The sequence below is a fragment of the Sus scrofa genome, chromosome 9 (assembly GCF_000003025.6).
Source record: "Sus scrofa isolate TJ Tabasco breed Duroc chromosome 9, Sscrofa11.1, whole genome shotgun sequence".
Lineage (NCBI taxonomy): Eukaryota > Metazoa > Chordata > Mammalia > Artiodactyla > Suidae > Sus > Sus scrofa.
In genome coordinates, this window is record NC_010451.4 from 120684649 (window position 1) to 120705466 (window position 20818).

At 35.6% G+C, this 20818-nt stretch overlaps 1 protein-coding gene across 4 annotated transcripts in view; it reads left to right on the forward strand.

The window, feature by feature from the left end:
- RALGPS2 (Ral GEF with PH domain and SH3 binding motif 2) overlaps nt 1–20818 on the forward strand; it is a 162982-nt gene that overhangs the window by 122355 nt on the left and 19809 nt on the right. For 2 of the 4 annotated variants that reach the window (XM_021063727.1, XM_021063728.1), the window contains 9 exons: nt 732–869; nt 2964–3054; nt 6346–6413; nt 7622–7757; nt 8599–8750; nt 12286–12340; nt 14775–14852; nt 16749–16854; nt 18965–19057. In XM_021063727.1, the coding sequence (XP_020919386.1) occupies nt 732–869; nt 2964–3054; nt 6346–6413; nt 7622–7757; nt 8599–8750; nt 12286–12340; nt 14775–14852; nt 16749–16854; nt 18965–19057 (917 nt within the window). Of the gene's footprint in view, nt 1–731; nt 870–2963; nt 3055–6345; nt 6414–7621; nt 7758–8598; nt 8751–12285; nt 12341–14774; nt 15829–16748; nt 16855–18964; nt 19058–20818 lie in introns of those variants that run through there. The other 2 variants (XM_021063729.1, XM_021063730.1) reach the window with 2 other exon arrangements.

Sequence of the window (20818 nt, forward strand, 5' to 3'; positions counted from 1 at the left end):
ATAAGGAGGTAAAAGTAGGAAAGGATGTTTTTCTCTCCAGCTGTAGTTGCGTTACACACTTTACATGTGCACAGTCAACTCTCAGGAAATGCTTTTAATAATGTGAACCTTCATATCTAGAACTAGTGCAGCCGTATTGTTTGGGGGGATATATTTGTTGGTACAGAAAAAGGGCAGGATTAACCTCCAAAGTAGTTAAAGACTCAAGTGATGTTATCAGTTCAAGGCAAGGGGCGTATAGAACTAACATTAGATAACTACCACATGGCCAGGTACTGGTTAGGCTGGCTTACTTCACTTCTTGGGGCTGTCCCACAACTTGGAAAATAGGTACTAGATGTATAGATGTAAAAATTGAGGTTCAGAGATTAGAATAACTGTCTTATGTGCAACTTGAAATAACTGTCTTCATTATATACAATTAGTTGGAGGCAGAGGCAGTTCAGGAGCTCAGCTTCTTCCCATTAGCTCCCGTAGGTAGGTATGGAGTTTAACTCCATCCTCAAACCATGTCTTAAAATGATATCATAAGAGAACATCTACAAAAAACATATTTACATGTCTGACCCCAACTCTAGGGAAATCTAGGCCTCAGTGGTCATGTTTTAACAAGAATGCAGTGTATTAATAATAATATATTCTAACTATGGCACATATCGAAATACAGCTATAAACTATTCTCTTCCAAGCTATAAGGAGGAAAACACTCATTTTATCTAATTTCATTTTAGGTATCTATCTGTCAGATTTAACATACATTGATTCAGCGTACCCATCCACTGGCAGCATTCTAGAAAATGAGCAAAGATCAAATTTGATGAATAACATCCTTCGAATAATTTCTGATTTACAGCAGTCATGTGAATATGGTGAGTTCTGGGGGTAATGGTATGATTCTTTGGATTTGTTTACAGAGATTGATGGCCACTTGTCACATCAGAGGGACATTGTCCTAACATAAAAGAAAATAATGATTTTCATTGAAGTGTTTTAAGATCTTGCATGAAGGAATTGGAGTCTTTCATATTTAAGATGCTAAGATTTATCTTTCACACTTCTGCTATTTTATAGCAACTTTGCTACTAGCATAATTTTCAAAATTATTTTCCGTTCTCTTCATCTCATTTGATCTCTGATCTATTATGTAAATATTTCTTATGTTTTTTAGCTAGGAAAGGAGCTGAGACCCTTGATCCTAGTAACAGTCTATCCTAGTAAGCTTTCTTGAGTCCCGGGTTGAGTAAATAACCAGTTGTTGTCCAAGATGTACTTTATGGAAACACGTATGTAGAAAGAGCTTGTTGCTAATCCAAGCGATTAGAAGAGTTGGGGGTTTCTTTAAAATGTCTTAAATGACAAAGAAATGCTGGAGGGGGTGCGGAGAAAAGGGAACCCTCCTGCACTGTTGGTGGGAATGTAAGCTGGTACAACCACTATGGAGAACAGTATGGAGGTACCTTAGAAAACTATACGTAGAACTACCATATGACCCAGCAGTTCCACTCTTGGGCATATATCTGGACAAAACTCTCCTTAAAGAAGACACATGCACCTGCATGTTCATTGCAGCTCTATTCACAATAGCCAAGACATGGAATCAACCCATATGTCCACTGACAGATGATTGGATTAGGAAGATGTGGTGTATATATACCGTGGGATACTACTCAGCCATAAAAAATAACAAAATAATGCCATTTGCAGCAACATGGATGGAACTAGAGACTCTCATCCTGAGTGAAGTAAGTCAGAAAGAGAAAGACAAATACTGTGTAATATCTGGAATATAATATACAGCACAAAGGAACCTTTCCACAGAAAAGAAACTCATGGACTTGGAGAATAGATTTGTGGTTGCCAAGAGGGAAGGGAAGGGTGTGGGAGGGACTGGGAGCTTGGGGTAAATAGATGCAGAATGTTGCCTTCGGGAGGGGTTAGCAATGGGATCCTGCTGTGTAGCACTGGGAACTCTTGTCTAGTCACTTACGATGGAACGTGTAATGTGAGAAAAAAAGAATGTGTACATGTAAGTGTAACTGGGTCACCATGCTGTACAGTAGAAAAAAAATATATGTATAAATAAAACATAAAAAATAAAATGTCTTAACTGTTTGAATGCTTTGAGTTTGATAGGGAATAAAGGTAGGCTGTTAAAGCTATATTCTTTTTATGCCATTTAAAAATAGTGAGTTTACATTACCAGAAAGTTAAATAATTTCTTATTTTGTCCTTTTCTCAATTTTTTAACATAACACCAAGTTTTAATGTTAAATTAACCTTATTTGAAAAAAAAAAATTTTTTTTTTTTTTTTTTTGGCTTTTTAGGGCCACACCCACGGCATATGGAGGTTCCAAGGCTAGGGGTCTAATCAGAGCAACAGCTGCCAGCCTACACCACAGCCACAGCAATGTGGGATCTGAGCCGCGTCTGTGACCTACACCACAGCTCACGGTAACGCCAGATCCTTAACCCACTGAGCCAGACCAGGGATCGAACCCGCAACCTCATGGCTCCTAGTTAGATTCATTTCCATGGTGCCACAATGGGAATATCTAAGTAGGGAACGGAAAACTTTACAAATGAGAGCCAGGCTTCTTTAAAAAAGGAGACTAAACTCCCTTGCATTTAGATGAGATTTGAATATAAATCACAATGATGTCTCTGATTTTTTTTCTTGAAATTTCTCAAATATGTTGGACTTTGTAAACAGAGCTGTTTGGTTGGTTTATTTTAATCTATACAAACAGCATGCTCCTTTAGTTTTCTCATTACTTCCAGTTTTACGTCAATAATACTTACCTCAGTAATGTCCTTCTGGAGTTAATTTAAGTGTTGGTGCCATGTGACCTTAATTTACCTTTACCTTTAATTATATTTTTCTCAACTTAACTTTTAAAATTCTGCCTAAGATGTACTTTATCAGATAATTAATCTGATTAATAATTTATCACATTTTGCCTAGATATCCCCATGTTGCCTCATGTCCAAAAATACCTGAACTCTGTTCAGTATATAGAAGAACTACAAAAGTTTGTGGAAGATGATAATTATAAGTAAGTTGGATCTTCAGAAGTGGTTTGTATAACTCTCTCCTGTCCTCCACCCTCTCCTCCTTGGTACTTAATTAAACATGTACATCCTACATCTTATCATGTGAATATCTAATCCAGTGGTACATTTACAATATAAAGGTGTTTACATGTATTTCTTTGTAATCATTTGATGTGATTAAATCAATATACAAATACCTCCTCTGTTCTTCCATTAAAAAACATTTCATATTTCTCAAATTGCTGAGAACTAATTTTTGATAGTTCTAGTTTTAAATTTATTCCTTTCTTTATATTCACGGATTCATTTGTGGAAACTTGTCTTTGAATGGGCTAAAAAGCTAATGACACAGCCTACAAATAGAAAAATTACGCCTTTTTTAATGGTAATTAAAACATAAGTTTGTACTTTTTTTCTGTTGTTTTTGTGTTTTGAGAGAATATTGAACCTTCTGGACTCAGGGTTAGGACCTCTTTGTCCAGAGTAGCACCATACTTAGCCTTTTCTCTATTAGAACAAGTTCTTTATTAAAGGTTTTAAAACTTACTTTTAAAATAGCTGATATCAGAGTTCCCATCATGGCATAGTGGAAACGAATCCGACTAGGAACCATGAGGTTGCGGGTTCTATCCTTGGCCTCGCTCAGTGGGTTCAGGGTCTGGCATTGCCGTGAGCTGTGGTGTAGGTCACAGACTCCGCTCGGATCCCGTGTTGCTGTGGCTCTGGCGTAGGCCGGTGGCTACAGCTCCGATTGGACCCCTACCCTGGGACCTCCATATGCCTCGGGTGCGGCCCCAGGAAGACAACAAACAAACAAAAACAACAACAACAACAAAAGAGCTGATATCCATTTCCTTTTCCTTAAGCATCCACAGTAATGCCCAAGGTAGGTGGGATTTTTGAATTATTAACACTTTTTATTTTTTAGTGGCATCATAACTGCCAAGTTTCTTCAAAAGATAGGACGATAAAGAGCTTATTTCTTTTGAGGCCTCTCGTTTTCCTTGTAGTTTCATCTGTTAATTTAAAAAAATAGTTTTTCAGCTTTTTTATGCCACCTGTTCACAAGCATTCAAATATTTTTTCTTTTTTGCATGTGTGGGGTTTTTTTGTTGTTTGTTTGTTTTGCTTTGTAGGGCTGCATTTGTGGCATATGGAAGTTCCCAGGCTAGGGGTAGAATCAGAGCTGCAGCTGCCAGTCACAGCCACAGCTGCTCTGGGTCCAACTGCACCTGCAACCTACACCACTGTTCACAGCAATTCCGGATCCTTAACCCACTGAGCAAGGCCAGGGAGTGAACCCGCGTCCTCATGGATACTAGTCAAGTTTGTTACCGCTGAGCCACAGCGGGAACTCCTAACTATATATTTCTACATCAATTTTTGTTTATTTATTCTTTCTGGTCTTTTTTTTTAGGGCCACACCCGCAGCATATGGAGGTTCCCAGGCTAGGGGTCTAACTGAAACTGTTGCTGCCGGCCTACACCACAGCAACGCCAGATCCGAGCCGCGTCTGCGACCTACACCACAGCTCACAGCAATGCCAGATCCTGGACCCACTGAGGGAGGCCAGGGATAGAACCTGAAACCTCATGGTTCCTAGTTGGATTCGTTTCCACTGCACCATGATGGGAACTTCTCAATTTTTATTTTAAAGAAAGCTTTTACAGGGTAATTCATTTGAAAATGTATGAGGTCATTGGATCAGCATTTTAAGGTTGGAGTTGACAGATCTAATGTTACCCTAGCTTCTTGAGTTAGGTAGTCTGTCGTATTTATCACTATTTCTCCATCTCTCTAATTAATGACGTAGGACAAAACACTCGTATTTTGTCCAAATAGGTACAGATGATTATTTTAAAACTCAAAATATGACTTAAGTAGTTACTAAAATTTCTGTATCTGGCTCAAGAGACATAAAACGGGTGTTCAGTGAATGAATTCAGCATAGTCCGGAGCTTAAATATTTAAAGTAAACTGCTCTGTAAAAAGAAAAAGAGCAAAATGCTTAATCATGCATATGTTCATTACATGCATTTTACACTTTCAAATGTTTGGAATATAATCATATGATTTCTTTACAGTGTTAAAGAAATAGAAGTTAAGAACTTAAAATTTATCATTATGAATATCATTAGTATTATACAGATTCATAAAAATTTCCAGTTGGTAGAATGCTGAAAGTAAAAAAGTCTTCATTAATTTCCAGACAGATGTTTGGTGATAATACAGACTACACCAAAATGTATTTTGTGGGTTACACCAAAATGTTTTCTACAACTGCTTTAGTGTCCCATTTCCTGAAACAGTTTCCACTGGTAGGAAACTATCAGTCAGTTTCCACTGACTAGAAATATAGTCTGTTCTTCACTGTGGAATGCCAAACTGATATATTATTCTCCATGGAACTTAGGTACCAACTAATAGACTTTGACTTAAGAAAGGGATTTATCAGAAATTTGTAAACAGACTTTTTCTTTGTATAGATCTTCCTTTTGATAAGTTGAGTTGGTTGACTTTTTGGATGGTTAGTTTTAAATGAGGCGCTTTTGAAATTTTCAGTGCTACAAGGGCCATCAGCCCATCCATTAAAGATTCTAGAAAAAAAATTTACATGTGACAGTTACTGAATTTAGTTGTCAAGTATCAGTACATAACCTTAAGTTAAAATAGCTTTTAGTCATTCATCAAGTATTTTTAAATGTGTTGAATTGTTTGGCAATATTAGAGTAATTTCGGGAGATGACTTTTTAGATACGACTTTTTGATTTTTTCCCTCCCTAATATTTCTTAAAATAACCATAAGATGATATTGGTCTAAAAGAGAAAGGAGACTTAACATTAAAAGATCATGCTTACCAAACACGTTAAAGGAAATCTGAGTACTCAAAAAGTATGCTCCTGTCCGGGAGCCCTACACCAAGAAAACAAATAATTTGTACTCGTATTTTAATTTTGAAAAACCACAGGGCAGAGAGAAGATAGAAGACTGTTTATCATCTTCTTCCCTTTATTATTATTATTACTTTTTTACTATTATTTCTAGTTTGGTACATAATAGAAAATAAGGTCTGTGTTATCTCTTCTCTATGATGACATTTGCAGTATAGGAAATTATCAATGAAGTCCTTGAAATATATGTATTAGAAAAAAAGATCATGGTCAAAGAAAAATATATAGCTGAGATTACTTTATAAAAATGTTTTCAGGCTTTGGGGACAAAATAGATGATTTTAATATTGTTTGTCAAATGTTAATCATTTTATGTACTTTGTTTCTTTTTGAACTTCAGGCTTTCATTAAAGATAGAACCAGGGACAAGCACACCACGTTCTGCTGCTTCCAGGGAAGATTTAGTAGGTTAGTGCAGCTTTCTCTCATTCCCGGGTAATAAACCAGCTAACCTAATGAGAAGGAATGTACTCCAAAGTGAATAAATACTTAGCACATTCTATTCTGCATGCAGTTTTATTTTTTGGTATTAAAATATATATTTCTATTTGGTTTTTTGTTTAAGTTTTCGCTTGAAGTTTGTCAGTAATGTGCAAATATATACGCAACTACTCAAAAAAAAATAGATACAACCAACATAAAATAGTAAATAAGTGTTTATGAATATATAGTTTTATAAAATTAAGAATACAGTCTCCCAGGCAACAAAGATTGATTACATGAGAAATTTTTGTGGTCTAAGTGGAACGTTCTACTAATTCATATAATTATAGGAGTCAATTTTAGTGGCTTAAGTTTTTTTAAAATTTCACTCTAATGCTGGACCAAGAATTGAAAATAATTTAAAAATAGTCATAGCTGATATGTTTTCTAAATTCCAAATATAGACCTTGACACCAAGATTTGTATTACTGTGTATTCTAAAAATATATTAAAGCCTATCTAATAAGTTGTTAAGGAGATAAGGAAGCAAAAACATGACATTATCTGGGAGAAGAGTATTTTAAGCAGAGGGAAGCATTTCAATCTAATCTCTTTAAAGTTTTCTTTCATTCTCAATATTTTGCAAATCTGTGTACTTTTGGGTTCTGTTTTGGTAAGCTTGAGTAGTATCACTATAGATATAAATTCTAACTCGAATGCTTGACCTACCCTATACATTCGTTATCTAAGAAGTTGAAATTAAGAGAGAAGAAGTAATATATAAAATTAAATGAGCACTGAACTAGGACTTAGAAAACCTGAGTGTTAAGTCCAGGTTTCACCTGTGATGTGAGATCCTTAGCCCACCCCTCTGACTCTGTTCTTCTGTGAATGGGAACTAGTCATCCTGCCTACTTAGTGCAAGGAAAACAGATAGAAATGAATGGATTCTGTATGTTTTGAGATGTTATGTTTTAAGACTGAGAAAGTATTTTTCATGTTCAGTAAGTTAAATAGAATGAACATTAATATTATCGTAAAATTTAAACAGCTTATATTTCATATCAAAGGATGAAAAATAAAACAATCTTTTAAAACCATTTGACCCTTTCTCTCTCTCCCTCCCTTCCTCCCTCTTTCTCTCTCTCTCTCTCCGTCTCTCTCCCTCTCTCCCTCTTAAATTTAACCCTTAGGTCCTGAAGTAGGAGCATCTCCACAGAGTGGAAGAAAAAGTGTGGCAGCTGAGGGAGCCTTGCTGCCACAGACACCGCCATCCCCTCGGAACTTGATTCCACATGGACATAGGAAGTGCCATAGCTTGGGTTATAAGTCAGCATTTTTAATTTTATCTTAAAATTTTTTGTGTTTTTTCCAGTTGGATTTATATTCTATTTACTTTATTAGTGAACAGAAAATAATGTCCTTGCATAGTTTTATTTGTGTAACAATAGTCTTTTTCCGATTTAGTAAAATACCTTGTTTGCATAAAGGCATTTATTTCTTTCTTCACCTTAATTGGGAGGTGAGATTCTACCACTGAACCACCAGTGCCTCCATCCCTGCACCTTGATTTGGAAATCAGCTTTTCCCAACAGTGCCTTCGCATTTGGAAGAGAAAAATTAACATTATAGATTATCATCAGAAATAAAATTAGGAAAGCAGTATACATTTTCATGTTAAATTATATCAAGACAGTCATTGCTTATCTTAACCAAAATAAGTCACCATAAATAAAGTCTATAAAAATTATTTTTTTACCTCTAAATACAAAGAAAGGGAAGCTGATTTTTTGTTTAGCTTTTGCAAGATTGTTTCCTTAAAATGGGGCCCAAGGTTTACCCTTGCTGTGATTTTCATGAAAATATAGTGGCTATTTTCCAGAAGTGAATGTGAGAACAATTTTTAATGGACCCAAGACTCAGGATGAAATTAAGTATTCTCTGTTCCACAGGTAGATCTGGCCTGATTTCCTGAAAATTTTTTCCTAAACTGTTAAAATTTGAGCCTTTCATGGTAAAATCTGTGTGTTCATTAGTATGAGAGTTCAGACGTGAGTTCAGAATAGCAGGCAAATCTTTTATATCCTGAATCTTTATACAAGAGTATCTTTTATATCCTGAATTAGTAACACTAATAAGAGATATGAAAACTATTTCTCTTTGTTTCCAGTTTCATTCATAAAATGAACACAGCAGAGTTTAAGAGTGCAACGTTCCCAAATGCAGGGCCAAGACATCTGTTAGATGATAGCGTCATGGAGCCCCATGCACCATCTCGAGGCCAAGCTGAAAGCTCTACTCTTTCTAGTGGAATATCAATAGGTGAGAAACATTTCTCTGAGAGGGTTCCAACTTACATAAAATAAGATTTTTTAATAAAGCTCAGCTAGGAAACAGTCATTAACCCTACTACAAATAGGAAAAAAAAATTAATAAAAGCTAAGTAGCCAAGTAGATATAAGATCATATTACTAGTAGCTCCTGAAGTTAAGAATTCATGAGGGTGTGGAAAAGTGCTTGATGTTTTTGACTGCAGAAGGGCAGGCATTTAAGGAATGGTGGGCACAGAATGTGGATTGGTTGAATTGGTTTCTGCATGCAGTTGGAATGTGGGGGTGAGAGAAAGGGCAGATCAGTTATGACTCCGAGTTTTTTGGATCAAGCAGCTGGTTAAATGGGTGTGCTATTACCAAGGCAGAGAGGACTAGAAAAGCAGCCATTTGTAGGTGTTGAGGTATTTGTGAAGGATGACTAGGTTTGAGGAGTTAAGAATTCTGTTTTAGACATGTTTGATAGATATTGAGTTGTCGGGTAGGTAATTGAATGTATGGATCTGCAGTCTAATGGGGTATGGTCAGGTCTATAGATAGAAGTGTAAGAATAAACATGTTTATAGTAGTTATAGTATTTCAAGCCATGAGACTGAATGAAGGTACCTAGGCAGAGTGTAAATAAATAACAGAAGACATTCTAACATTTAGAGATGGAATTTAAAAAAAATTTTTTTTTCATTGGCGGGCCATCAAAGGGAGGGACCAGTGAAGGTTTCACATAGGGGGAGAAAAACAGTGTAATATCACAAAAGCCCAGTAGAGGAAGTGTCTCCTAAGGGAGGAAAGTGTTGAAGGTACACTATCAAATGCACAAATGGGAAGTAAGATGAGATTGGGAGTTGATCAGTGGATTTGGCAAGATAAATCTCTTGGTGACCTTGACACATTTGCTTTATAGAATAATGTGGGCAAAGTCCTGATTGGAGTAGGGTGAAAAGTGAGAGGTAAAAAACTAGAGATGGCTGTTAACGACGTGGGAGCAGAAAACGGGACTGAAAAAGGATGTGTGAGATTAAGAGAGGAGTTTGTTTTTACTTCCTAAACTTTTGTTTATTTTCTGAACCTTCTAGATGAACATTATTTCTTTGACCAGTTATGAAATCGCCGTATAATGCTGCTTTTGTTTCTAAAAAGAAATAAAGGGGGAACGTGTCTTCCTCTGTGATTTAAGTGCCAGGTTGCTCAAGGGCTAAGCCTCTCATTATTAATATGATCATCTCAATATTAATGAACAATCAATAGAAAGAAATGTAGGCATTCATTTTCTTGAACATAATGACTGCCTTTAACCCTTGAGAGTCTCAAACCCTGAAAGTGACATTGCTTTGGAGCTGGAAAGCTCCATTCAGCGTTTTTTTTTCCAGTGTTCCCCTTTTTATAAATGCAAATGATAAAATGATGACAAAATGTACAAAAGAGAAGACACGTTGGCCACCCACCTAAAATAACCGCTTTACTAATACTGTAAATTGCCTGCGTGCAAATATCAATCTCAATCTGAAAAATAATACTCGGAATAATTTTGCAAAACAGAGAGTAAGAGCTTTTTCTCCAGGGAACTAATGTGTTACACTTACAGAATCCAGCATGCCACTTGAAGCAAAAAATAATTTTAAAAACTGCAGTTCTCAATTCATTACAAAATATTTGGCTTTTCTATAATACTTATCATCAGTATTATAATTTTTATTTTCTGTTTTATTTTCTTTTAGTTTCTGTAACTATCCTTTTGGTTACCACAGATAGTTAACTAGTTATTTCATTCAGTTACAGTTAGTATCTTAGTTTGGAGACCTTTTAAAACAAGAAGAGGCTATTTCAGTTTTTGCCTTTGTATTTTTTTTTATTCCAAGCTTGGGCAGGTAAACAGAGATTGTTACATCCTTGTTTATAAATTGAGAACATTAGACATAGGCATTACCTTCCAGGTGTTTGCTTCAAAACTTTAACATTCTGAAAAGAAAATAAGTTCATAACCATAGATGGTAGTTGTTAATAACACACATGCAATTCATAATCACAAAAAGTTTTGTTCCTTAGCTATAACTTTTTTTATTAAAGTTTGGTTGATTTACAATGTTGTGCCAATTTCTCCTATACACTTAGCTGTAACGTTTACATACAATATTAATTTGTACCATGAAGGCTTTGAGAAGGTATCCCAGCGAAATTAACCAATGTTTGGGACTGTGGCCTCAAATATTTTCTAATGTGGCACATGTCTAAATAACCTAAAGTAGTCTTGCCCAGCTAAAGGCGACATATCTACTCTGAGCTTCATGTTTCTGGAAAAACTTAACGTTTTCTACAATAAGTCATACAAATTATGCTTGGATTTTCAATCTTTGTCACATAATTCTGCACATCAAAAGATAATCTACAAGACCCCATTACCAACAACACATTACCTGCAGTTTCTCATCTGAATCACACAACCAGAAAATTATTTCAGTGACTATTAATCAATTCTGCCAATTTCTTTTGTAGCTTATGCTGTTCTAAATGCATGGAAGAGGTGTTAATCCATCATATTTAATGGATTCCTTAATAGGATTCAAGGAGTTCCCACTGTGGTGGGTTCGGATCCCTGGCCTCGCTCAGGGGGTTCAGGATCCGGTGTTGCTGTGAGCTGTGGTGTAGGTTGCAGACGTGGCTTGCTTTGTCTGGTGTTGCTGTGGCTGTGGCATAGGCTGGTGGCTACAACTCTGATTAGATCCCTAACCTGGGAACTTCCATGTGTCGGGAGTGCAACCCTAAAAGGACAAAAGAACAACAACAACAACAAAAAAAAATAGGATTCAAGTTTGAGCCTCTTATAGAATCCCAGTTGTAAAAGTCTGATAGATGATTCAACTCAATACATAGGGACCTATTGTTTTTCTTGAGAGCCAGTATATCTTTAAAGTAACTTTTAAATCACCTTAACCTATTTAATTTAAATTAAGCTCATTTAAAACTTTCTATTTTAACTGACTTTCTGGCTGAGAGAAACATTTACATTATTTCAGCACCTTTTTTTAAAAATTTTACGGGGATTCTGTCCTCTTCTCCCTTGCCTCTAAAGGCGGAAATTGAATTTCGTTTAAGCTTTTTATCCTCAGTAGTAATGGGTTTTAAAAGGAATGCACAGGGAAGTATGCTGTGAACCTCTATGAACCGCTAAGAAATTCATAATTACATTAGTCTTAAATTATTATAAACCTAATAATGAACAATTTTGTGCTTATGTACAATCTCTGAAGGTAGAAAAAGTGTTTAGTAACAATGAATTTGAGCCATAAGTATACATGAAAAAATGTTTTATGCTGTTTTTATTATTTGGGATAGTTTTGTCAACTCCATCCTAATACATTTCAAAATAAACTTAGCACAATGATAATAGAATGAAGAATTGATATGAAAATTTTCAACCGGTAGTAATATGACTGTCATTTTTTATAAGCCTAATTAGAGAATTTATTTTTAAAATACAAAATCCGAACTGTAATTATGATGTTAAAAGTTAGGATACCTTGTGATTTTAGGTAGCAGCGATGGCTCTGAACTAAGTGAAGAGACCTCGTGGCCTGCTTTTGAAAGGTAAGAGAAATTGTTCGTTTAAACTGTTTTGAGTTTATCTAAAAGTATACAATAATGTGAATTTTAAGACATTTAATATATATCTCTAAGGGACTATGTTATTTAAACTTCCTGCTGGTGGTGGAAATTAAGTCTAGAATTTAGTCTTACCTAGTAAAGACATGTTTATTTGGTGGCTGGACACATACATTTGAATTTTAATACAGTTGAAACTCTAATTTTAAAAATAATAATAACCAATCAAAGTCAGCTTACCTACTTACGTGTTCAAAAGTAAAATTATAGCCTTAAATTCTGGTTCAAGTAATTTTAAGGCTTTTAGTGGAATGCTCAACTTCATTCTCCACTCCTTTGTTAAGAGCAAAATGACTTACTAAATTTTAAATTATACTGTAAGTAAAGCAGCTTGAAATTTGAATTTAAATTATCATTAATTCAAAGTATGCACAAAGCATATAGATTTATACTGAAGTAATGTTAAGTCATGTTCTATTAGCTTTTCCTTGATGCTTTAAGCTATAAAAGCTGTCATCTGCTTGTAGCAAGTATCATGCCATGTTAATCTCCCAATAGAAGATTTTTCTAAAAATGTAATCAAACAGTGCAAATCATTGTTATTTAATAAATGCCCATTAGAATTTTTTTTGTTGTCTTTGACCCCTTCAGTTCTACTATTGGCATAGTAAGATACTTGAATCTTGACCAAAATAATTGCCCTTTTGTATATAACTAGGCAACCTAAGCTTCTTTTTTTCGTTTTGTTTTTTTGCAACCTGTTTCTAAGCAACAAGATTAGATTGAATTTTGAATGTCATTAAAATTGATGAAGTTGAAAATATTTAGTTACTGAACTCCATGTCATTCACTTTTTAATAGAAAACAATTATAGTAGTTACACATTTGAAATTGAACTCTATATTTGAACTGGTTATTTTCATGGTATAATTGGAAAATTAGATCCCTGTTCTTGAAACTTCATAAAGATTTCTCACCATTATGTGACTAAGATTTTACTTAGAAACCCAATACTTCAAAATACTTTCGAGCCTTTCCACTCCGATTATCACTGTTCCTAAGTCTTGTTCTCTTTGTTTTGTGGGATTTTTAACAATTTTGTTTTTACATATGATTTCTCTTCCAACTTTTTCTTTCAGTCTCTTTATTTGGGTTTGCCTGAAATGGGAAAAACACAGATTGACTGTGGTGTGCTATCTGTATGAATTAGTTCTTTCCTTCTAGTAAAAACATAACACTATTAGATGTTGGTTATAGAGTGTGTTGAACTTAAATAAAAGATATCGATGAACAGAATCGTTTGTCAGGTTGTGTGAGTTATAAGCAGATAACCAGAATGATGTTATATTAAATAATCTGTTCTTATCCCAGCAGATTACTTTTGAAGATATTGTTTAACAGTGTTACCTTCACACCTCAAAACAATATTTTTCTTTTGACACATGTTTTGCTTTGCAGACATTTGCAGCCAAAAGCATCTAATGTACTTGTGCCAAGTTTAAATCAGTGACTCTTGGAACATTTTGAGAGCAAATCAGTGCTGCCCAGCAAGACTCAGACATGAAATGATAAAAAATTAGTAAAGAACTAGGATTTAAAATACTGCTTGTACATAGTGAACTTTAAAAATAGAGAGACATCAAATATGTTGCTACCCTAGTTGCTAAAATAATACTTTTTGTTTTAAATGTCATTTATCAAAAGTGCTGCTTTTAGCTTTTCCTAAGCAAAGAAGTATCAATGTTTCTATGTGTGTGTTTATTTCCTTTGTTGTTCCATGCCATTTTGGATGGATATTAGCTCATGCCATTTTTGTCATTTATTGGCTTTATCCTGTATTTATTTTAGTTGATGTGGAAATAAAATAATGCTTGTAATTGTAAGTCATTTCCTCTCTTCTAGTAGTTTTCTTGGATTTAATATAAAAAAGGAAAATAAGGTATTTAGGCCACATTAATTTTAAGTTTTTAGGTCACGTTCCTTTTAGGTGTCTTCATAGGGACATATAATAAAAATGAATTATTTATATAAATCCAGGTGTCATATTTAAAGTGGAGTCCAATAACTGAAATATAAACCAATAGATTTTAAATTATTTTTCAGGCTTTGATAGTGTTTGGTTATAAATAGCTCTTTAATTATTTTAGCAGATTTGTAAAAGTGAACGTGCACATAAATATATGGTTCAACCTAATAAGCACCTTTAATTAATTACTTCTAGAATCATTCGTAGAAGAAAAGCAATTTTTGGAATTTATGCAGCATGCTTTAAAAAAGAAAAGAGCATCCACATACTCTCCTCTTGTAGGATTTACAAAGCTGTATTACGCAAAGAAATTATTATACTGTTCTAGGTTATTGATGATGATTGTGTGAATAAAAGTATATAATACATATAATTTATAATGGAATCCAACAGGAACAGATTATACCATTCTCTCGGCCCGGTGACAAGAGTGGCACGAAATGGCTATCGAAGCCACATGAAGGCCAGCAGGTACAATCCCCCTGCATTCAGGGGTCACAGAACTCCCCTTTGGTGTTGGTGATTGGCTTACATGGGTGTGGTCTCAACGTTATTTCTGTTCTTTCCTCACATAAATCGGTTTAAAAACTAAACAAAATACCCACAAAAACTTTCTTTCCAAGATTTAATCTAGAGATAAATTTGAACTCTTCTTTCTGATCCACAGAGCTAACTGCTAGAACTTGCATCTGTATGTCACATTTTTTAAATAATTCCAAATCAGTAGCTTTTTAACTGCATAGGTCTTTCTAATGTTGCTGGTTATTGGATGATCCATACAGAAATCCACTTGTTATCCAAAGGTTGCAATGGAAGCATTTGTTTTGCTGATAAGTCTACATTCAATTTGTAAGAATTTTTCAGATTAACTGCAGAACCATTTAGACAATCTGTTTTATTAAATAATGTTTATTTGGTCTCATGTTCATTCAGTTGTTCCTCTAGTTATACTTGTTCTCTTTCTGCACTACATTTGCTGCAGAAGAAAGTAAGGATGCTGGATTGATTGGGGGCTGTAGGTCAACAGTAATGGATAATCAACCAATTCTCATAATACAACCAAAGAGCAAACTTTAGAAGTTAATTTTATGTCAATTTAATGGTGTCTGATCTCCTTGTGTATATACCTCCCTGAATTTTAAGTAGCTTCAGTATGAAATTTCTAGTGGTTCCTAGGTTTTTAGGTCACTTTGAAGACACCTAAATAACCGAAAAGGGGTAAACTGACAAACTTCATTTTTCTTCACCGTTGTAGAAATTCTGCAGTTCATGTCAAACATCAGAGAAAGATTTCTTTTTAACAGTATGCATATTTTAATTGACTTGTGTAGAACTCATTCTTGTTTTATGAATATAGAACCTCATATGAGTTGGGGGGAAGTATTTAAATGTTTGATTATTTTGTGATGGGTTTTGGTTTTGTTTTTTGTGGTTTTTTTTTTTTTTTTTTTTTGTCTTTTTGCCATTTCTTGGGCCGCTCCCGTGGCATATGGAGATTCCCAGGCTAGGGGTCGAATCGGAGCTGCAGCCGCCGGCCTACGCCAGAGCCACAGCAACTCGGGATCCGAGCCGCGTCTGCGGCCTGCACCACAGCCCACGACAACACCGGATCCTTGACCCACCGAACAAGGCCAGGGATCAAACCCGCAACCTCATGGTTCCTAGTCGGATTCGTTAACCACTGAGCCACGACGGGAACTCCCGTGATGGTTTTCTTAAGATACAAGAAAAAGAAATCTTGAGTTTTGAAGTTATTCCTTTCTTGGAGAGCTGATAATCTTTAGATGCATTGACGACATTTAAATGTCATTAAATTTTACTGCAGGAAGTCAGTTTTTTAAATATGTTGTTAATTACCTTTATTACTTCTTTCGTCTGTAATTAAGCATGAGGCTTCTTTTTCTTCTTTGCTTTTTTTGAGATGTTGCTGTTTTTATTTTTTTTATTTTTTTATTTTATATGTTTAAATACTTTTAACAAATAGAATCCTCATCTTTCCTACCAGGACTTCAGTTTCTGCTGGAGAAAAAGTTTGAGCAGTGATGCGGTGTGGCATATTAAGAAGAAAAGTCTGAAATCCCTAATTTGATCTTTACTAAAGTGAATTAATGTATTTTTTAATTATATTTGTTCAAGTGTGCAATAAAATGTTTTTTAACCAACTGCTGACTTTAATAACTTTCTGCTTAGTTTTGTGACAGCTTACAGATTTCAGAGCAGTAATCCTTTGTAATTATCAGTGTCTTCTCATTCTGAATAAATAACAATTTTAAAATTAAGAATATTTACATTTTGTGTAATTACCTACTTGAGAATTACTATATACAAAAGTGCTTATATGTTCTTTTCTTCATTTCATTATTCTAGTTCTGCAGAATCAGAAGATTTGGCAGTACATTTATATCCAGGAGCTGTTACTATTCAAGGTGTTCTCAGGAGAAAAACTTTGTTAAAAGAAGGCAAAAAGCCTACAGTAAGAATTTATTATATTTTAATATAACTGCTTGCAAATGAATAGGAACTTAAAAAATATGAAGACAATTAAAAGATATATAATGCACCTGAAATAATTTATAATGTACATCAGTCTCACATTGTTATAAAATTTAACATGTTACTATACCAATGTTTTTATGCCATATAGGTTTTAGTTAAATTATATATTTGGGGTACTTAAATCAAGCTGCTCCTTGGGAGTTCCTGTCATGGCTCAACAGAAATGAAACTGACTAGCATCCATGACGCCAGGTTCGATCCCTGGCGTCGTTTAGTGGGTTAAGGATCCAGTATTGCCATGAGCTGTGGTGTAGGTCGCAGACATACCTCAGATCCCGCCTTGCTGTGGCTGTGATGTAGGCTGGCGGCTATAGCTCCAACTCAACCCCTAGCCTGGGAACCTCCATATGCCACAGGTGAGGCCCTAAAAAAGAAGGGGAAAAAAAAAAAAGATGCTCGTCTACTTAGCTTTGCTCCCCAATATAGTTCTTGTACAGAACTGTTTCTTAGAGAACCTCGAAAGTACAAGTCGTAAGTATTTTAGTAGTAAGTTTAGAAGAAATAGAAAATAGAGAATGGCAACCCTAAAAATAGAATTCAGGAGTTCCCGTCATGGCACAGTGGTTAATGAATCCGACTAGGAACTGTGAGGCTGCAGGTTCGATCTCCGGCCTCGCTCAGTGGGTTAAGGATCTGGCATTTCTGTGAGCTGTGGTGTAGGTCGCAGATGTGGCTTGGATCTGGCATTGCTGTGGCTGTGGTATAGGCCAGCAGCTACAGCTCCGATTAGACCCCTAGCCTGGGAACCTCCATGTGCCATGGGTGTGGCCCTAGAAAAGACAAAAAAAAAAAAAAAAAAAAAAAAGAATTCAACCAATTTTGTCAGTCCTAAGTTGTTTATTTAAATCTTTATAATGCGGTTTTATTTTCCTATATAAAATAGAACCCAGATAAAATTTTTCCTCTAACCATAGTTATATTAAAAAAAAAAAAAACTCAGTGGAACAAAAATTTCAAATATAAGACGAAAGTCTACCTTTCAACAGTCGCAGCACAGTAGTTTGATAACTAGAGAGAGGTTTTTTTCTTTTCTCAAATAATTATCTAATTTGGAATTAAAACTTCATATATCTACACTTAAAGCTTTGAAGATATGAGGACTTCTTATAAAAAATGATTTACCTCTTACATTACAGTAAACCTCAGGCAGGTATAATCAAGAAATGACACCAGGCCAGTTAGTGACTAAGACTAGCTAGTTTGTCAGGTGAGATGCAGTGGGGAGAGGAAGAACATCGCAAAAGCAAATCCCTGGAGACGGTGAAAGAGGTAGAAATCTAGAGCACAAAAGGAGAGTTGAATTTCTCCCTTGTTGGAAGGAGGGCCAACTATCCTGCTACCGCGGGAAGAAAGGCTGAGAATGGTGGGTCTGCCAGCAACTGATTAGCTGGAATTGGTCTGGGAGGTAGTCCTCACCGACTTCATCTCTCTTTCCCAGGAAGTATGCAGTGGTGTCCCTAGGAAGTGGAGTGGTAGTATTTTGAAGATGGGGTATAAAATAGTTATCGAGAGAGAGGTGGGTATAAAGACTTGATTGAGCAAAAGTGAAGTACTCAATTTCCATTTGAGATTAGTGGTCGTCATTGTATCAGATCTCACAATTAAGTGCTTTCTCCAGTAGTATTCAGCTGCTATGATATAGTGCTATAATCAGATGATTAGATTGATTAGGTGATTAGATTGATTAGATGATTAGGGTGAGGTTTTTTTCAGAAGAGGGGCAGCGCGGTTGAAATATTTGGAAGGGAATAGATGTACGGCATCGCCTGGCAATGCGTGCTAAATATGAAGAAAGAGGCAGGGGTATGGGATGGGGAGGCAGTAGCAATACAAGATATGAAAAGTGAAGGAAAGTACTGGTAGAATGTATCAAGAGAAAGTGACAAGAATAGTTGAGATAAAGACTTCAGAAGTGATAAAACTCGGAGGTTCAGCCAAGATGGTGGAAGTGAAGTGGAGCTGAAGCTCCTTGGCACTGCGAAGCCAGTAGCATTTGGATAATGTGTTTATGTCTTTGTCCTCTCCAGGTAGCATCTTGGACGAAATATTGGGCAGCTTTGTGTGGAACACAACTTTTTTACTATGCTGCCAAATCTTTAAAGGCTACAGAAAGAAAACATGTAAGTATTCATGTTTGCATAGTTTCACAGCCTGTTCATGGTTATAAAGAAAGTAGTCCTAACAGGATGCCAAGGTTTGGATTCTTTCCATATTCTAACCCAGAAGTTCCCTGTATGAGTATTGTAATGGAATTTCTTTTGTTTAGTAAGACCATTCCAAGGAAGGACTTAGAATAACTTTCGTATTTGGAAGTTTCTTTTTTGAATGCCATCTTTGCATTGTAAATGTCAGAACTACACATTATAAGTATCTGTCTTGGCAGCAAGCCCTCCCAGACCTAGGATTTCTGTTCAGACAAGGTTGAAAACGATTGTCTTGGAGTCTCGGTTCCTAATCTGTAAAATGTGAAAAATTAGGACCAATATCTTAAGTTCTTTCCACCTCAGTCTCTGAGTGATTTTTCCCAACAGTGAAGAGGAGGAGGAGTTACTAAGGTTACTGTGGTCACACCTTCCTGTGCTTAAAAGAAGCCTCAAAATGTTCTTTTCTCCAAATGTAGGATTTTCCTGTAAATCTTTTTTGCATGCTGTTTTGTTTTGATATGCCAGTGCTACAGTCTTTGAAAGACTAATTTTCCATGTTGCAGTAACACAGTCCCTTGGAAAGGATTGTGTTATTTCTAAATCATGTATTTTGGGAGTGGGAGGAAATTAAGTGGTTTAATTACCATACTGAGGAAAGGTAAGTCAATGAAAAAAATTAAGTTCCTTTACTACGTATAAATTACCCAGTGATATGATGTAATAGAGAGAAGCCCTTCTTTTTTTTTTTCCTGGTTTTTGTTTGTTTGTTTGTTTGTTTGTTTGTTTTAATTCTAACAATGGCTGGCTCTTTAAAACTATAACGTACATACCTTACAAGTATACATTTTAATATCAGGTATTATTTTGCCATATACTTTGACTAAATTTACTGGGATCCAGTCTTTTTGTTGTTATTTTGTTTGGTTTCTTTTTAGTAAGAATAATCACTAGTTTGAAATTTGGTTGGATGAAGCCAGTTACAGGTTCAAATTTAAATGTTATCATTATACAAAGAAGATTTTCTTTATTCTCACAGTTTTTAGCCCTCTCATCAAACCAGGGGTGGAGAAGAATTCACTTTTGGTTTAAACGAATGTGGGAAATGCTGTTAAAACGTGCCCATACCTTGTCGCTGTTCTGAATCCATGTTAATTATTACTTTGCTTTTCTTTAGAGTTTACCATTTATGTCTCCTTAAACAGTACATTGCTTCATTTTTTAACTGTACCTGAATGGAATCATGCAGGCTTAAGCACTGGCTCTTTTGCTCACTGTTATAATTGTTCAGGCCTCAGTTGCGTGGAAGGAAGGCTTTTTGTATTCTGGTCACAGTGACTACAGTGCCGCCACACCCAGCAAAGCTGCACAGTGTAGTTTCCCTGGAACACTTTGCAGAGAACTTGCCTCTGGTTAGGATTGCTGTACTCAAAGGAGGGAGGGGAAGAAAGGTTGATACAGCTAAGTTTTGTCTTCAGGTACAGTTAACAACTTCGCCACTTGGAGACACTTGGCTAGATTTCACTTAGTTGACTATTATAAAGAAGTAAAATGAGGAGTTCCCAGAATGGCTCAGCAGAAACGAATCTGACTAGCATCCATGAGGACGCAGGTTCGATCCCTGGCCTCGCTCAGTGGGTCAAAGATCGGGAGTTGCCATGAGCTGTGGTGTAGATTGCAGATATGGCTCGGATCTGGCGTTGCTGTGGGTGTGCTATAGGCCAGCGGCTATAGCTCCAA